We start from the raw sequence: 20652 nt of genomic DNA on the forward strand, positions 1-20652 counted from the left end.
AAACTTTTTTCCTGGAGCCATTAATTATTCTAACTGATTTCCACTGAGGAGTAGCCATGCTGTAAAACACTGTTATTTATCCTAACCAACTGTGCATCATGATCAAAGAGTATTTGTTGCTATCTTCTTGCTTTGAGCTTCACCAAAGGAAACATTATCAATTTATCCACCCCTGTTACTGAGCTCAAATTGTAGGATCTAAATAATGTTTCTAAATAATTTTTCCTGTCTGAATTCTCGATAAAAATCTATATTGAAGTCACCACAGACTATGAACTGCTTGCTGCTGTCTGACAGATGTCAGCAACGAATCCAGATTCTTCGTAAACAGCACATTACCTATAATCTACATACAGTTATAATTAAAAACAGACTCTTTTTTCAGTCTTACTTCAAATCACACAGTTCTATCTCTTGGTCACTACAAAATTTACTTGTCTCATTACCATTGAAACTTGTGTTCTGTGTGAATATAGTAAAAATTCCCCCTTTTCCTGTATTAGTTCAACACAAGTAAGCTGCTAGAGTGTAATCTCTTATATGTTACTTATAGCCAACAACATTTATAGAATGTATCAAATGAAGACTGTGTGTAACTCTGCAAACTAAATGTAGTTCTTGACGGAGTATTCATGTGAATCAGAATAGAAATCAATATGAGACACGTCCTGATCAAGTTGAATAACGTCCAGGCACTAATGGCCAGTAGGTATGTGTTCAGTAATCAAAGTTGTTCCATAAAGTCAAACCATGGGGGAAACAACAAATTCACAGTTGATAGCAGTACGCACACAGTAAACAGTCACAGCTGTTTGAGTCCACAGCTAGAGGCAAAAGATTTCCCCCTGAATATGATTACAACTTGGATGACAATTTTATTGGGTAACTAGCAGTAAACCAGCCAGTTTCATTGGCTTTGAAGACATCTTTCACACCACATTGTCCTAGTATTATATGCAATATAGATCACTACAAATCTGTAGTCATAGTCGGTAAAACTTTGTCAGCTTCACTACAAACATTTCGTGATACTATACCATTCCTTTTTTTGAAACCTCTTTCAACCAGCCTGAATTTGCAGAAAATACAATAGCCATTTGTTTTGAAAGTTCATTAGCTCTTACCAGCAATAAAGGTACTGATGATAGAGCATTCTGAGACTTGACTTGTTACAACAAAATAAACCAAATAAGCAATTAAGTCTCTACATCTTGGTGTTTGGGCCTTCTTATATTTTTCTTGAACATACTGCACTGAAATCTTGCCATAATTTGATCTCTCTTTAATTATTGTTGACAGTGTAGTGTTAGCAATGCCAGACATTTTAGAGATTTTTGTTAATGATCTCTACTTATCACCTGTCTGAGATTCTCCATTTTCAGTTTAAACAAAATAGCTGTTTATTTTTTACTTTATTTCTCTCTGATTGCGTGAAAAATTACGGTGTCTCTCTTTAAAAACAAAACAATTTTCACACAAAACTCACAGTTCACCCATAACTGATTCCGAAAACTATTAAAGTGTTTTGACTATGGCAGCAGTAATGGCTCAAGAGTATACATGTTCACAAATTTTTAAGATTCATATAAATACGAGAGAGTGAAATTAATAGCATCTGCAGTGTAACAGTTATGTTTATCAACACATTTATACAACTACAGCCACTTGCAGCAATAATAATAATAATAATAATAATAATAATAATAATACCTTGTCTGCAGAAAGAAAGAATTGTTGTTGTGGAATTATGTTGTTTTGTACATAATTAAGTACAGTTTAGGGCAAGAACCAAATAATGTTTAAGCTTTCGATACTTTCTGTTTCATGTTTTTGTGTAAGTTGGAGCGTGTTTTTTTAAGCACACGGTCATCGATCCCACATTTAAGTGAATATCAAGTAAACGAGGGGACAGCTTTTCAGGATTGTTCATATATGCAATGTGGGCCTATAGCATGTATAAACCTGACCCACCATAAGATTAACAGATGTCAGAAGCACGAATAAATTGTACATGTTCACAATCAACAATGGTACATGTCATGGTTCTCAGTGTGTCAAATGGATTACTGTATGATAAAATCCAAAACTTAGTATACTGCATCTCATTCAGAATCCTACAAATTATGTTTTTCTATCAGTATAACTATAACACATACTGATGTTCGATCTAATTTTACTATATAGCGAGTAAATTGGTATATCTGAGGAGTGTGTTACCATCTAGCCCAGATCACATCACATGTCTTGTAGAATTTATGCCAAACAAACGGAGAAAAAGTCTGCTGCACTGTGCAACCACCTGGTGGCATTGACCTAATCTTGTAGGGGCTAGCTGTTCATGCCGTAACCATCCACATTGTTTCCAAATCTGTATGTATTTGGCCCATAAGGCAATTATATCGTGCCAGTTGAGCTTACGCAGGAGCTCCTTAACACATGCACTGCTGAGGGTGTGCTTGTGACACAAAGCCAAGTTTCACACAGTCTAGTGGAGTAGCCGTGCAGCATAGCACAGTAGATTTTGTGCTGTCTATTTCAGATTACAGCATCTACATTACATTTAATAACACTCAAAGAACAATAACCAATAAATACGCAAGGTGTCAAAAGTTAGGGTGCTTGCATGTTCTTGTGATCTTACACAACAGCTACCACCGAATGGCAGTACCCATAGACCAGTGGTAATGTAGAAACAGTATAAACCCTGTTTACTTTGTTTGGTGTAAAATAAATAAATGAATGTTGGTGATGTTGAGATGACGGAAAGCAGCTATATTTGTTTATCTAATGATGTTTGTTTTGTGTTAAAAGAAAAAAAAAGTGTGAAAAATTACACAGTATTTAATTGGGACCTCAGCATTATTTTCAGGTTACCTTATTTTTCATGTTTAGCATTTTGTGCTAAATGTTTTTCATTGTTTATAAAGCAGGGGCAAGTCACTTGAACCCTAAGAGGGTCCCTCTCAACCTGAGGCCTGGGTCACATGCCTCTCTTTTTCTGTCTCAGTCTATCGCTCTTTCTTCCCTGAAGAAGGAACTAACAATACTGAAAGCTAGATATCTTGCTACACTGTGTCAGTCAGTATACTCACCTTGTAATTTTACAAATTTCTTGTGACATTAATGACTACTGTTTTACAGGTTGCACAACTAGATGAATGTGTTGAAGAACTTCAACTTGATGATGGTGTGGCTGGGGCTGTCAGTAGGTAATGTCATTCAGATAAATTTCTTTTTCTCATCTCTCAGTATTTGTGACAAATTATTGTATAATCAAGTTATATGGGAACTTGTTTTATTAATGTTTACAAATTAGGTAATAGATCTGAATGAATGTAGATTAGAGCATTGGTTTGGTTTGTTTCCCTCCAGCTCAGCTGAATAGCTATTATATGGAGAACAGACCCACTCATCATAGGGAGAAACACTGTGAATACTAAACTAAAATTACTTGAGAGTTGGTCTTGTAAGCTAGTCGCTTTCACAAATTGCATAGGTATATGAAAATTGTGTGTTTCTTGTACTGAACAATGTTTTGTTAATTCTTATTTTGTCATTTTACTGTAATCAGAATTATCTACTATAAGTTCCTTGTTCCATGTAGCTTAAATTAAGCGCAGTTAGGGTATGACTGTTAAAGTTATCTGAACTGTGTTGCAGTTGTTTGAAATATGAAAATAATGCATCATTCATCCTATTATATATGTTCAGTACCTATATACAACCTCCGACAATAAAGTTCAATGAATGGAGTCAGAATGGTCAGTTGGGCAACACTGGCGGCACAATGCAGCACTTGCATTGCGACCGGTGTTGACAATCTGCCCCCACCGTAGTTCAGTTGAGCATTGTGTGTGTTCCATGTTAGACCCAAGCACAGCTTGGGACACAGCCATCAGTAGGTTGATGTGCAGTGAAAACGTGACCATATATGGCACTGGTGTGGACACAGGCAGCAGTTCATTTGTGTAAGGATGGCAGCGGCAGTCATATGAAATCACCATGTGGCAACTGCATAGGAGCAGTGAGCTGAAAGCTCCTGGACATTTAATCACGTGATGTGACTAGAAGTTTGAGAAGATTTTATTACTAATTACATTCTGGTAAACATTACTAGCTCCCCTCCTTCCTTTTTTTTCCCTCCTCCAATTGAAATCATGATTCTTATTGGAAAACACATTTCTGGGCCAGCATAAGGACCCTTTGGTACTTAAGGAATGGTCATTTAATTGCTTTCATCAATATTACTTCATAGAAAGTACTGGCACTTGATTCCACAGTTGAGTATGTTGCTTTAAATCTTTCATCCCTCAAGATCCAAACAATTATTGAGGCCGAGTGAGGTAATAATTATTCTTCTTGTCTGTCCCACACGTACTCCGTGCCACCTAAGCAGTAAAAGTTTGTTTTTTACTCAGTTCATTTGAAGTGAGCTAATGGCCTACTGTACATAAGCCATGTGACAACTGCACCGAAGTCACCAGACATTTTTACTACACGAATTTAATGTATGGGAGACTTTCCTGCACATACTATTAAGTGCTATGTTCTTACCTGCAGGAGCTCCACATACAGTCTCATTTTATTAGGCTTTTGATCTGGGAAAACGCCTCAATTTACAGTTTGCCTGTGACATGAAGGAACATGAAAAATTGATATTCAACCCATTTAGAATTCTAGAGATTGATCTGCTGTTTTCATGCTACTGCTTGTCAAATAACTTGTTCCCCATATAATATGTTGTGTACATATACTGTTCCTTGTGAAAAACCATACTCTGGTGTTGATGATAAATAATTGTTTGCCAACAAGCACTGCTCATGGTAACACTTATCTGTGATGATCATCCTTATTTTCAATGTCAGCTGATATGCATTGTGCTCATAAACAGTCAGAAAAGTGTGTAAGGGTTTTGCAGGGTAGGTTGTGCTGAGAAACTATTGTTCAGAAAAAAAATTATGCCTTGCACTGTTTTAGAGTTAATTAGCATTGACGTTATCCAATCCAATGCTCAAATTCAGACTGACAGATATGATTAGTGTCAGTTAGTCTCATAGTGTAGTAGATGGTGCATGAGACTGCTCAGCCTTTGGCTTGGGTTCAATCCTTACTATATCGCATGTCCAATTTTTGTATCACTCTCTTATTTGGTTTTTGAATATGAAACAAAGAACATGTCTGGTGGCACTGTCTCTGGTGGGCCACTTGAATTTTTGTGCACAATGTCCTGATTAGCTAACTTCAATGCTAATTAACTCTGAAACACTGCAACATTTTAAACTTTTTTGATAAGTTATTTCTCATCACAGCCTTACAAGCTTTTTAACCTGTTCATGACCACCCTCTATGGAGTCTGATCAAAAAATTCCAAAACTTTGTCTACAATATTTATCTGTGCTTACCTTTTACTTGTTCTGCATGATCTCCTTCGAAATAATCTCCTCCACAATTGATACACCACTCCCAATGCCATTTCCACTTCTGGAATCAATCTTTGAATGCTTCTTGCTGGATCGCATGAAGCGCTGTATGAGAACTTTATTTTATCTCATGTGTTGTTCCAAATCTTCCTTTCAGCAGGGTTTTCAACTTTGTAAATAAAAGAAGAGTCCACAGTGGCCTGGTCTGGAGATTATGTAGGATGATGCAGCATAGCAATTTCATTTTTTGTGCAATAGTCACGCACCAACAAAGACGAATATGTGGGTGTGTTATCATGACGCAAGAGCCAGTGTATTGTCTCACCATGTTTCAAGCCGTTTCCTTCTCACATTTTGTCACAGGCGTCACAAAATATCCCAATAGTACATCGATTTAACAGTTTGTCCCTTTGGGATGAATTAACGATGAACAAATCCTTCAGAGTCAAAAAAAACTATTGCTTGGCTTTGACATTTGATCTTACCTGATGAGCTTTTTCTGGTCTTGGAGGACCTTTCCCAACCAGTTGTGAAGGTTGAACCTTGGTCTCAACACCATAACTGTGGATCTTCGTCTTGTCACCAGTTAAGATTCTCTTAAGGAACATCCCATTTTCATTTACACAATCCAAAAGCTCTTCACACATTGTGAGGCGAAGGTCTATCTGGTCTTATCTTGTGAGCCAAGGGACGAAATTGCCGCAACATGATGCATTCCAAGATGCTGTGTCAGGATTTCAAGACATGATCCAACTGAAATGTTACATTCTTCTGCAATCTCTTGGACAGTCAGTCTTTGATTGGCATGCACAATTTGATTGACATTCCTGACATGAGCGTCATTGGCAGACATCGAAGGGCATCCTGAGTAAGGGTAATCTGTAACTTCCATCTGGCCAATTTTAAACCAGCAATAACACTGAGTACGGCTTAAGCACTCATCACTATAGGCTTCCTGCATCATTTTGTTTGTGGTTTTCTTGCGTTTCACAGAAAATTTAATACTGACGCATTCCTCCTTTAAGTCTGCCATCTCAGAATTCACAAATTGTGTGACAAAATGTTCTAGTCAGTGCAGCACTGAATAATAACTAATAGACATACAACAATGAAACTTCCAGCAATTACACATTACACACAGGTGTGTGCAGGGATGCCAACTGCATTTCACTCCAACACACCATTGGCACGAAATTACTAATGTTCCTGAAGTTTTTGAACAGATCTCACATATCTCCCCAGGTGCTGAACCAGATGACACTATTATCATATCTGTAGAGTGTGTAGTCATGTATGGAAGTGAAACATGGACGATAAATAGTTTGGACAAGAAGAGAATTGAAGCTTTCGAAATGTGGTGCTACAGAAGAATGTTGAAGATTAGGTGGGTAGGTCACGTAACTAATGAGGAGGTATTGAATAGGATTGGGGAGAAGAGAAGTTTGTGGCACAACTTGACTACAAGAAGGGATCGGTTGGTAGGACATGTTCTGAGGCATCAAGGGATCACAAATTTAGCATTGGAGGACAGCATGGAGGGTAACAATCATAGAGGGAGACCAAGAGATGAATACACTAAGCATATTCAGATGGATGTAGGCTGCAATAGGTACTGGGAGATGAAGGAGCTTGCACAGGATAAAGTAGCATGGAGAGCTGCATCAAACCAGTCTCAGGACTGAAGACCACCACCACCACCACCACCACCACCACAACAACAACAACAACAGTGTGTGAAATTTTCTTACATTTGTAGACATGTTTAAATTTCAAAACATCTGTACAATATCCTTACCTTCAGTGTGAGCCCCATATCAAAAGAACTTGCTTTGTATCTTGAAGATGGTGCATTATAGCATAAATTCCTGGTGCCGTAATACCTATACACTTGCCTCTTCTGTGGAAAGTCGTGTATGTCTACCTCAAGTATATATGTAACAACAGTAATGTTTGCTGTCATAGATGAGGTTGGCTCCTGTCACGTGTATACCAAATATTTGTTGTTTGGTTGTGTTTCAAGGCTAAATTGTAATTATGTGACTGAGGCAAAGACAATGATCTAGAAAGTACAACCGACACTTCACACTGCTGATTCTTCACATCATTAAAGTGGAATGCTCTTTAATATATTTGATAATGATGTATAAATAGACATACATCGAAGGTGACGTTAGATGTTGGATCTTTCTTTCAGGTAAAAAGCTTGTGTGTGTGTGTGTGTGTGTGTGTGTGTGTGTGTGTGTGTGTGAGAGAGAGAGAGAGAGAGAGAGAGGGGGGGGGGGGTTCCTGGAGATTTCATTGCTCTTTCTCTCTCTCTCTCTCTCTCTCTCTCTCTCTCTCTCTCTCTCTCTCTCTCTCTCTCTCTAAGTGCTTCTGTATCTCGGTGATGTAATATGGAAAACATATATCCTGGTGTTCTAAAGTGTAATCTAACGTGTTTTTTTCTTCCAAACAGGGTATTTGGAGAATGTCAGGACAAGCAACTACAGGCAATGACAATTATTACCTATTGACCCTTGAAATAGGCTTCTCAATTAAACTAGACTGCCGTATTGCTTACAGACAGAAACACAACATGGAAGATAGCCCAAATTTTCCACACCGATCTTCATGGAGAAGCTTCTATGCAGATAGGTCAACGGTGTGTGTCCCATCAACAACATGACAGTATTAACTGATTATGTTATTTGATCTGATGTTTTCCCAGCATATTTCTAACTTTTAGAAGTTTTGCGTGTCCACTTGGGTCACATCGTAAGTTTCCATGATTTTTCAGCCACCAGACTTTTTGCTATCTAGTAGTGGTTTCAGATAACTACTGCTCCACTTTTGTGGACATCCTGTACATGTTGACTATTAATCCGCTATCACTCCACTAGTGTCACTGACCACCAGGGCTTTCAGGCACCCATCAGTAATCTCAATGAACTGCTTGCTGATCTGAAATTGTGCTGACTGTGTTGACAAAATATAGTATTGATTAGTAATCATAGTTGTTTTCCTTATTTTCAAGCCACTCCAATGGTGCAATTGTAAGTGTGCTGTAATTGTCACGTATGTAACTTAAAACATAAGACTCAGTATATTCAAGAATATTATGTTGTCTGAAATTCTATCCTCATATGGATGATACAGTAAAAGTTTGTTAATCTGGTGTCTGACAGTCAAGCACATTCAGTAATCTTGCTTCACGAGTCGGACAGCTTCTGTTATGCACCAGTTGTATACAGCTGATTAAAAAGTGATGTTTTAAAGTTTAATCACATTTAGTGCTATCCTATGCCGCAACTACAGTAGTGCTGCATATTGTTGTGGAGATGGTTTCTCAGCCAAGCACCTCTTATGACAAAGTGAAAGCCAAATATAAATATGGTAGCTTATGATACACCAAAAGCTTGTAATCATTAATTGGATTGAGAAAGGTGAGAGTAGAAATATGATTATTGAAAAATTTCAGGCTGGTTCTTCAATAATCTATGGTGTTAAAGTCAGCTTTAAAAGGTTGCTTTCTAGACAGAAACTAGATCAGTTGGATGGAATTGTGTCCTAGTGGTTGTGTGCCGAAAGGTCTGAATGGAAACCTATAACTGGTGCATGATTATGGAAAAAGATAAACAGGTCCATGGTGATTTGGGGCTATCAGAATCTGAAAGTGTATTTTCTAACAGTTGGCTATACTGATCAGAGCTCATCCTGAAATTCAGAAGTTTGATGCAATGCATAGATGACTTCAGAATTGTGTAAGGACATTTTTTTATAAGAAAAGTGTATTTTCCTGTTGCTAGATAACGGTACAGCCCACCCTCCTACATCTGAATTGATCTCAGGCAATATATTCTCCACTTATCTTCCAGCAAATATTACTTCCCTGATCCAGCCAACGAATTTAATTTTTTTTAAGGATGCTATTTTTGGAACCAGTTTGACATGGAATAAAGTTAAGTCTGCTGCTCTGTAGAAGTCTTGGCGAAAATTCTGGCCAAAAGCCTGTGAAGAAGAAACAGACTCCACTATTATAATCGAAAATGATGCTGCTGTTAAACTATTGGATATTGTTCAAAATAAAATAAGAAATTTACCACAAGATGAAGTTTTGGACTGCATAGGTATTGACAATAAAGAACACGTAGTCAAAAAAATATCAGATGAACTGATTATAGAAAGTGTGATAGGGTCACAACAAGAACGTCGATCACCAGATATCAAATCCGATGAAGAAGAAGGGGATGATGCAACAAACTCAATACATTCACTTACTTGGAATGAAGCAGCTGCTGCTATTGATACATTTATAAGATTTACTGAAAGCAGCAAATCGGACAGTATTGCAGAACTTGTGTACTATATGCAACGAGTTTTTGAAGGAAAAATTCGACACAAGAAAGCAAAAGACATTAGGTCTTATTTCAGTTGAATAAAATATATAAGTACTGCATGGACTGTGGTAGAAAACATCCATAGTACTGTACTGCAGTATAACCTTATTGAACCATGAATTTACTTTCAAAACTTTGTCTTAAGAACTTACTTTATTTACTAGCAATTCATCAAGAACATTAACACATTTAATCACACTATGTGAGTGTGGAAGTAGTTGCCAGGGAGTAACTGATGAAATTAAAATGAAATTGCTTTTAACAAATGGGAATTTATTCCTAAAAGCCCTTTTTTTAGAAACAGCTTTAAAATTATAAGCAGAAAAGCACCCTCTAAATATCAAGTTACAATTTATTCAGAGGCAGAAAGAAACAAATTTTTGAGTGTATGAGCTTTCGGGCTGAGAACCTTGCCGCTCCCTTTTGACACGGCCGTAGTCACGACCGCTCACAACAACCTCTGAAAGACTACACAGGTGTAAACCTGCAACACACCAGATTACCTTAAAGTAAAAGTTTTAACAATTCACACAAGCACAAAAACTATGCACCCCATAGGAGGGATGGAAATGGTCCCAAACATTAAAATTAAAAGATTAACTTGCCACCAAAGGTGCAACTTGATTTTAACTTGTAAGAAAAGTCTTACGGTGGAACGGTGGCAACTTTATATGCTAAAATGACCATTTAAGTAAAAGCCCATGAAATGCAATCTTACACAAAATTATTCAAGGTTAGCCAAACATGCTCTACAGTACACATATACCGCCTCTCAAGATGATAGGCAAGATAAAATATTTCAGGAATTAGGCAGTTACACTTCCAGCAATAAATTCGTTAACACACCAAATTCGACAAACATGACAGAAGCGGCTATTAACGTACGGCAGATTGATAGGGAGATTACTGAACAACCCGAACTGCAGGTCGCTCTAACCTGCCCCTACTCCACAACCCGCCCCTACTCCACAAGGGAAAAATGGACCACCCAATTCATAAATAACCACCAATCTGGGGGTGGGCAAACGGAGAAGAATGGTGGGACGACCCCAAAACAAAGCGGCTGGTGACCTCACCAAGAAAACAAGTAGAATTTGACAAGTAAATGAAACAACATATCACCCACCACTTAACTTCTAATAAACCTGGTGCAGCACCCCCAAAACGCTTTCGCGAACCGTCCGCTGCCAGCCACTTCAACAGACGCAGGAAGGCACGCCGATCTACCATCTCATGGTGTCGCAGCTGATACCGGCCAGACTGATGTCGTGGGTTGACTCCTGTTGCTCTCGTGTCGGCCGCGAAGCCACTACACCTCGCTATACGGCGCAGCCCACTGGACACACGTGGCGGCTTCACGTGCGCCGACACTCAAGGCGACAAGTCTCCTTGTGTCTCAGTGCGTGACTGAGCAACCGGAGCAGACTGGCGGCCTAACGCGCAGAGTCAGATGCAGGAACTAAGCCCCCGACCGGGTGATCACTCGTTGAGTTCTCTCACTGCACCACAAATTCGGATTAGAGACAGACTAGCAAGCTGGGGACGAGAGACTGACCCCAGACTGACCCCCTGGCGAGCTCATAGCTCCCCTTAAATGCACGTTAACAGGCAACCTTTCCCCTTTCCCACCAGAGGGAGACACCAAAGCTGTGATTGCCACAGCGGCAGCACCACCAGAAACGAAGGGCGACTGCTTCACACAACGTGCTGCGGCGCGCTCTTCAAAACAGCAATTTTTACCACAGCTCACCTATGCTGTCCTGATCATAACATAAAACCTTAAAATTACATTACAGGATGTATGCAATAAAGTTTTTAATTTGTTCTCTAAAATGTTGTTTTGTCTAGAATTATACACTTTTTGTGGCTTTGATGGAAGCAGACTCTGTGCTATAAACAATCAAAGATTGGTCACCCATTGTTTACCTTGGGTCTCACCCTCCATACACTGCGTTTTTTAGATGGCCGTCAGTAATCTGGCATCTTCAGTAATCCGGCAACGTCGAGGTCCCGAAGGTATTGGATTTGCGACTTTCTATTGTACCAGAGTTTCTCATATCCTGAAATTTATATAATATGAGACATCTTATGATCTTATTCGACTAAACAGTTTAAGATGTGATTATGTTATGGTGATACAGCAGTAAAAATAATGTAAATTCAGGAAATATTTTGCCAGAGAAATGCAAAGTGCTAAACTGAAAATATTTAGTGATGAACAAAATAGTGACTGTGAGACACACCAGTGACATTAAAAATTGAGAACTTTAGAATTCAGCAGTAGCTGACCAAAGTCTCATGTATAAGCACAGAACAATGGTTTGCTGAAACTAAAATATTGTATCATGTTTCTAAAGACTGTGATTCTGCTATTAACGAGACTCTAAAAATTAGAATGTGTGAGAACACTTTAAGCTGGGACAGAGGATATAATCTTAGTGGTTGCATTGAAGTAAGGTCTCAGCACTGTGAAAATACAGAAATATTCACTAAATAGTTTACATTCATATGGGAGTGGAGGTGCCACCAGTTCAGACATGATTTGTGGCAGTGTGGCATAATAATGAAGTACACTGACCAATGACAAGCTTTCTGTGGGCTATTAAAAGACACCACAGCAGCAGCCATTGCAGTCAGTTGCTGCTGATGAAAACAATGCTTGTGAGTGTCGAAAACTTGAGTCTGACCAGATTTGTCTCAGCTATAAAACCGAAAATATTTTCTTCAAAAATGTCATCGTGAGAAACTTCTTTGTCACTGTATAACAACTTTATTTGTGGTTGTCTCATATACATGACTATCCTGCAAACAAATTTTAATTAATTTCTTCAGCTTCAGTCAGTATCGTAGATAAAGGTGAGAGACTTACATGTCTCTGGGAAAACTTAATTATAAGATCTATAAGACCATCTGTAGTACAGGACTTCCCCATTATGTCCAATGCTGGGGTGCTGTTCCAGTGCTGAAGAGCCCTGATGATAGTGACAATGTTGGGGGAAAATAAGCTGGAGATATGAATTGAAGTTTGTGTTGGGCGGGGTACTCGACTTGGGTAGTTTTTGCAGCAATGTTAAACATAAGGCTTGAAAACTCTTCATCCACAAAGTGCATTTCATTCATACCAACAAGTATATGATGATAGATCATATGTCATATTTTCTATTTAGTGAACATCACATGCATGGAGATCATCAGTATTCATAATGGCCCTTCCCTTTGGGTTTTCATGAAATATTTTCAATAAGATTTTTGTTATGCATTTGTGGAGTGGATCCAAGCAAAGAACTAAGTGAAGTTGTGTGCTGGTCAGACACTGTACTCTACTAGAGAGGACAGCAATTCAGATCCACGTCTGGCCATTCAGATTTAGGTTTCTGTATTTCCATAAATCACTGGTAATGAATGCTGGGGTATTTTCTTTGAAAGGACGTGGCCACTTTCCTTCCCCAATCCAAACAGTCACTCTGTCTCTAATGACATTGTCGCCAATGAGATATTAAAACCCAATCTTCCTTCCTTCCTTACAAACAAACAAAACTTGCTCTTTGAGCAGTAGACTTAATACTTACTGTCAACATAAAATGTAGTTGTTTTTCTTTTTACAAACATTGTTGTTTCAGGCACAAATTGTGTGCAGAATTAATAGTTTCTAAAATTAGTGTGACCTTCCTTCCTCCCATCCTCTCACTTGTGCATGATGTGCTTTTCTTCTGTTGCAGGTAGCAGAGTTTGAAAGCACAAGGAAAAAAGTTTCATACTGCGTATACATCTTAAAGGAAACCAGTTACGTTTTACATACATGTCACATTCGGCTGTACACAAGATATCAAAAGACAGTACTTCGTAATTGAAGATAATAAAAGTGAAAGAAAGGAGAATAATCTTCCAGTGCTTCCAATCATTTTGATATTAACAGTCTTCTGGTATTATATTGATTATGAAAAATTTGAGGAGGTGGAAGATGAAGCTTTAGTCTGATGACTGATCAGGATTATAAGATACAGGCAAACATGTGTAGAGAAAAGTGAATAAAAATCAGCTATCTTGACATCATTCTCCATGAACATGACACGTGAAAGAAAGAAATATGGAAAATTAGTAAACATTTTTTAAAATAGTTGTAACAAATTTATGATTATTTCTTAAAGCTTAAGTAATGTGTAACATTTTAATGATCCACTGATTACTCCAGTAGTAACACTTTAATTATTTCCAGATTCCATGGATCGTAATTGTGAGGTCCAACTATGATGTAGAACAAGTAGTAGTACAATTATATTAAACTTTCTCAGTGAAAAATATGACACTGTGCTGAACGTGGTTGTCGTAAGTTTTACATAAAGTGATTGAAAAGTTGTGCTGTGGCTGGATTAAATGAATGGGTGTTCACTTCCCTTTGGTTTTGATGTTTTTATATTCTAAAAACATTGATATTCATCACTGCCTGCAGAATGTCACAATCTTTTTATTATAAAAAGTAATTGCCACAGTCTATAGTAGACTGATTAGACTTTAATAATGGAGAAGTTAATATGACTGAAGCTTCCGTGTTAAAAACTGATGTTTAGAAGGCCGTGAAATGGTAGATGTTATATTAAAGTGATTGGAAGCAGCAGTGATTTTGTAAGTTTGACTTCTGCTTTTTTATATAAAATATTTTAAAAAGGAGCCTAAATAATAGACTGGTATAACAGTGAAGTTACATGTCTTCAGTGTTAAGTGGAACTAAGGCATAATAAAAAGTTGCATGTTTAAAATGCCATTTACATACAGAAATTTAAGTGTGCTGTCACTTCTTATTTATATTCATTTAAGTGGCTGACACCTCAGACACATTTACATTTTAATACATTTTCATTTAGGTATATTTTAAACAATTGGGTGAAATTTATTTCATTATGGACAGTAGAATTTAATTATTTTTATACAGTTAATTATTATATGAGCAATACTAAATATTGGCTGTGTGAACAATGTATATTGAGTGTTCATTGAGATGTGTGAAATACTGTGTGTTGTACTGATTGTTAACTTGGCGCCAGCTACGATAGTGCTTTATTTAATTTATGATGTGTAAGGTAGAAAATAAGAGTAGTAGTTAATAGCTGTTGAACGTAAGAAATTGAGCGTGAAAGAGGAAAGCTGTTATTACAGGCAAAGGCTGGTGGTTATGCAGCTTTTTGCTTTGGTGATGTTTGTACTGAGCTATTTGACGAAGCACCTGAACTCACTGAGGAAGCTCATAGAAATACTTTTGACATTTCAAATGGTGTAGCATATTCTTCGCCCAACTGTTGCTAGAGATTAACATGTATGTAACATTGAACATACTGAGTAAAGTGCTATTATCACTTTTTCACTGATTGTATATCCAGTCAGTGTTTCGTTCCTGTTAACCAAACTGCCATTTCAGCTTTTGCCTTATTATTATTATTATTATTATTATTATTATTACTATTATTACTATTTATACTTGTATTTATCTCTTCGAATATTAAACCTGTGATAGTTTTTTTTGCGTAATGAATAGTATTAAAATTATAATTTTCATTCATGTACTGTCTTCTATCCATTTTTATGTATCTTGAAATTGTAATCATGGTTTGTTATATCAACTTTTTATGATTTCGTAACATTTATTACAGTATTAAATTGTTTATTATTAGCTTTATAATTACATATTATGAAATGTGAAAAGTTTTGTCATAAAGGAAACTGTCTTCATTAAACTATAGCAGAGAAAAGTCCAGAATTGTCATCTAACACCACATATCTTCGGGGTATAGTCAGTCAGAATATACTATCTGTTTATAATGTCATATTGGTAAGACTGTGGTTTATCCTAATTCTGTTTGTCCCAGCTATGCAAAAGAAATCTGAAGAAATAAGTAAAACTAATAGCTTTTTATTCACTACAGCATATATAGTAAATGAGAGGGAGAGATGATGTCAGAAATTAGGGTTTGAGGTGAAAGGAAATTAAAGTACAGTTTTTATGTGTGAAGCCATTTTTGACTTTCAGTTAATTTATTTAATTTCTGTCTGTCTAAAAATTATTTTAATGTTCATTTTTGGAACTTTTATAATAGCCTTACGCTATAAAAACAATTTTCATAAATGAAATTTAGGTAAAAGAAATGTAAATGAATAATCGATAGTGGTGGAGGGATAAATACATTTTCTCATTTCTTTTCATTTTGTTGTGTACATATTATATTGACCATGCACTATTTAATTATGAGATGTTGACCCTCCAAAACAATGGAGATTGCGAAGTACTTGTTTCCTGTCTTCCCTCTTCTGTGATGCCTCTATAAAACTGCAAATCTGAATCTGCAGCATGTACTTTCATCTTTTTTGTCATCTCCAGAATCAAACACACACAGGCTAAAGGAGTCAGATAAAGACTGTGTGGGTAATTGGCTGCTGTAGTTGTCATCCTTGATCTTCCCTTTTTTTTTTTTTTTTTGCCACTCCTTTCCCATTTCATCTTCCTCTGCCCATCTTCAGCCTTCTGTCCACTCATTTTTTACAATGCACCTGTTTCTTCATCTTCGCTTCCTCTAATCACTTCATCCTCCATCCATCTGTTCTACCACTGTCTTCTCTCTGCTACCCCACACTCTCCTCAACTCTTCCTCCACTCCTCTTCCACTCCTGTCTCCTCCTCTGCAACTCTTCTTCCATTCATTTGCTTCCTCTTTTTCCTGTCTCCTCATGCTGTCCCCACCTGATTTCCCCTTCCCCCTGCCCCCCCACTCCTCTCCTCTCTCCTCACTTCTCCCACACCTTTCGTCATACCTGTCTGTGTTCTTTCCTCCTCTTTTTTCTGTCTTGTACCACCTCCTGTCTCCTCTATTTCCCAGTCATTTTCCCTCTTTTCCAAACTCCTTGTCACCCCCCCCCCCCCCCACTCCATGTGTCCCTCCTTCCCCACACTGTCCTAGTGCCGTGTGTCCCCTGCCCTATTGTATCCGTGCCATCCTCTGTCCCTCTCGTGGACGCCAACCATGAGCTTTCAAATTAAGGTTGCCGTGCCTTTAAATGCAGGTACAAGAGTGTCATTTTTCTTAAAATAAATAAAAATAAAGTCTATGGCACAAGCCTGTGACTGGGCTATTGGCCTGACTGCAGGTGCAGGGTGGCAGGCCCATCACCATAGCTGCCTTTTAACCCCAGGAAAGAACCCCTGTACTCATTTGATAGCAAGCTGGGTGGATCCGAGGCTGTCCTGGAGGGACTTCTACCTGAAACTGAACCCAGGAGCTCCAGGGCCGAAGTCTAGTGCCTTATTCTCTAGACCACCACAGCTACCTCATTTTTGGTATACGTTCAAAATCTTGAAAGTTATAATTGAAAATAATGATTTAATAACTCTAATATCCTCTTCAGCAAAATTCAAATGTGAAAATATATGCAGTGACACTCATATAAAAATGATAAAACATAAAATTTGTTATGAAAATTCCTGCCAGATTAAAATTGTCTACTAGACAGAGACTTGAATGTGGGACCTTTGGCTTTTGTGGACAAGTGCTCCAGCGACTGAGCTCTCTAAGCACATCTCACGACCCATCCTCACAGCTTCGGTTCTGCCAGTACCTCATCTCCTACCTTCCAAAGCACTTGCCTGAAAAAAGGCAAAGGTCCCGAGTTCGAGTCTCGGTCTTGCACACAGTTTTAATCTGCCAGGAAGTTTCATAACAGTGCACACTCCACTGCAGAATGAAAATTTCATTGTGATAAAATTTGTTACCCTTGAAAAGTTCTTATTTCTTCAGGAAGGTCATTTCTTAAAAAAGAAAAATTGTTCCCTACATTTTGTTTTGCATACATATAAGAATTAATCATGTACTTCAGCATATATGCAATTGGCCTGAAAGTTCTTGAAAAACAATCTTTTGCCTCGTCATATTCACTCCCTGACAATATACTGGTTCAAGTGGACATAATTAATGCATTTTTGTAATAGTTTTGATTAAGATCACTTTTTAAAAATATCCTTTAATAATCAGCTTTAAAATGAGGAGTGGAAAGAACATTTAATCCAAACATAGGTGGTGCATTAAATACACTCTCTATTACTGTCTTTGTGTCTCCGAAACTCGTGAACATAAACTGAGTTCATGGCATTGTGCAGTATGATTATCCTATGTCATACCTTTCATTGTCTGTCTTGAAAATTTCTTAGTACACAATCACTGAGAAAACCTAAAGGATACATTTGCTGAAGTATATTTGTGTTTTTATGGTTTTGTTTGTCTGTGACCCTCTGTTCGTGAAACTCGGAAACCATGGGTTCCCCACAGTGTAACCATGAAATAAACTGCTATATAAAGGATTCTTTTGTGTTGTAGCGCAGTAATTAGTAAATGTATATTAAATAATTGTAATGAATTTATTTTATTTTGTTAGTGTGAGTAATGTGGAGTTCAGGTACATTTGCATACCTAAATGTCTTCACTTGGTTACTGGGTGTAGTTGTTGTGATTCTGTCATATGTACCTGAATTTGGGTATGGTTGGTAATACTGAAGTCCCCCAGACCCCTTCCCAGGCCTTGTTTCCCCTCACCTTTTTATACTGTTTCTCTCCCTCTGCCCCAGCTCTGCTCCATATGCAGTCTGTGCTCTGCCGTCTTTATTGTACAACCTTTACCTACCAAGGTTACTTTAGTGTGAGGCACTATACATACCAAATGAGTCTGTGGCCAGTGATGTGCGTTTGAAATAATTTTATTGCTGAGGAGAGAACACGGTATTTCAGTTTCCTCTTTGGAATGATATAGCTGTGTGTCATCTCCCCCCTCCCTCTCTCTCTCTCTCTCTCTCTCTCTCTCTCTCTCACACACACACACACACACACACACACACACACACACACACACACACACCGCTTCCCCATCTCCAGGTAATGCTTCACACTTGCAAATTTTTAGGTGTTGAGATGAAAGTTCCAATGGAGGCTTTGTCATCCACTCTGATATGTATATATCTCACAAAGTGCACTATGTTGTATAGAAATTATGCCTTTCATTACTGTGTTTATTGAAATGTGCCTTAAAATTGTGGTGGGAACTTGATTTGTGCATTACATCTGCAGTGAACTAATTGTTTTATTTCTCTACCTCGTGATTTTTAACATATCTTGACAATCTTTTTGCCTGTTCATGCATTATTTTATGAAACCATCTTGTCACTAATTGTCATTCTTATTGTAACTACACTGGAGAAGATAAAGCAGAATTTAAATGTTGTATCCCTTCATCTTACATTCAGTTATATGCATTCTGTTACTGCTTTGTTTATAATGTAGTGTAATTTTTTTTAAAAATATGGTATGGAAATTTCTGGAAGAATGTAAATAATTTAGAAATGACGGTAACAACCCACAGAATAGTGGAAGTGTTGTTGGCTATTTTTGAACTAGAGTATGTCGATGCCCCCCCCCCCCCCCACACACACACACACACTCTCTCTCTCTCTCTCTCTCTCTCTCTCTCTCTCTCTCTCTCTCTCTCTCTCTCTCTCTTTCTCTCTCTCTCATATATAACACAAACATACACACAAAATTCGAGCTTTCGCAACCAGCGGTTGCTTCGTCAGGAAAGAGGGAAAGATGAAAGGATGTGGGTTTTAAGGGAGAGGGTAAGAAGTCATTCCAATCCCTGGAGCGGAAAGACTTACCTTAGGGGGAAAAAGGGATAGGTATACACTCGCGCGCGCACACGCATCCTTTCATCATTCCCTCCCCTTCCCTCTTTCCTGACAAAGCAACCGCCAGTTGCGAAAGCTCGAATTTTGTGTGTATGTTTGTGTTTGTTGGTGTGTCTATCGACCTGCCAGTGCTTTTGTTTGGTAAGTCATATCATCTTTGTTTTTAGATATATTTTTCCCACGTGAAATGTTTCCCTCTATATATATATATATATATATATATATATATATATATATATATATATATATATAATTTCATTTCTTCTTTTACTTGTTTACGTGTATGCACATGGTAGACTGTGTGGGATAAAATGTAAAAGGTTGACAGAAATCTCACCAAAGCACAGTTCCTTTTGCAGTTTTCCTTGTCAGTATTCACACTACATGCTCCTACATGGAAATTCCCAGCCCCATAAAAAATAACCATCATTTATAACTGTGAGTTTGAACAAAATTTCAGTTTAAAGAGCACTTTATTCATATTTTCACTCTTGAAATTTCAGTTGAAGTTTACTCATTGAATCTTCTGTACTAATTTTCCTTTCCATGTTGTTCTCAGGAAAATGTAAAACTCAGGTTTTACAATATTCATTAATCTTGCCATAATTTATCACTCATGGTACAGGTGTGTGTGTGTGTGTGTATGAGTGTATGAGAGAGACGGGGGGGGGGGGGGGGGGGGGGTGTTTAGTGTGGGAAGTGGTTGCTTTCAAGACATAACTTTGCCAGTTTGAAAATGTATTGTTAAACATATCTGCGGAGGCAATAACCCTCTCCACCAGCCATGTCATTGTATTGTGTATTTAACTGCCCATATTTTCCATCCAGCTACTTGGGATATTCGCTATTCATTGTAACAATACTCTTGCCGCCTGTCCCTCCCCATCCCTTCGTGCAGGTGCATAGTCAGCATGTGCCTGTTCTGCCAAGTGCAAAATGTGACTGTTGGAGGGTTAACAATTAAAGCTATGTAGATAAAATTGGATTAATGTTTGCCATGATATGTACTCGTAAGGAGTTGCATACGCACAGTATATGTAGTATCTACTAACGGCTAGCTGATTGAGTTGAAATGAAATCCGTCTGTCAATTTCACATCCCAGTGAATTGTTTTAAACTGGCAGTTTTATATTAAGGGGTA

At 37.8% G+C, this 20652-nt stretch overlaps 1 protein-coding gene across 3 annotated transcripts in view; it reads left to right on the forward strand.

Annotated features, from left to right (window-relative positions):
• The window catches only part of LOC126298926 (serine/threonine-protein kinase GL21140), a 232738-nt gene extending 213032 nt beyond the window's left edge, over positions 1–19706 (forward strand). For 2 of the 3 annotated variants that reach the window (XM_049990479.1, XM_049990478.1), the window contains 3 exons: positions 3142–3209; positions 7876–8061; positions 13516–19706. In XM_049990479.1, coding sequence (XP_049846436.1) covers positions 3142–3209; positions 7876–7933 — 126 coding nt within the window. In that variant the 3' untranslated portion in view covers positions 7934–8061; positions 13516–19706. The remainder of the gene's footprint in view (positions 1–3141; positions 3210–7875; positions 8062–13515) is intronic. The other variant, XM_049990480.1, reaches the window with a different exon arrangement.
• Positions 19707–20652: the final 946 nt, after the last annotated feature.

Source organism: Schistocerca gregaria, chromosome X (assembly GCF_023897955.1).
Source record: "Schistocerca gregaria isolate iqSchGreg1 chromosome X, iqSchGreg1.2, whole genome shotgun sequence".
Taxonomy (NCBI): Eukaryota; Metazoa; Arthropoda; class Insecta; order Orthoptera; family Acrididae; genus Schistocerca; species Schistocerca gregaria.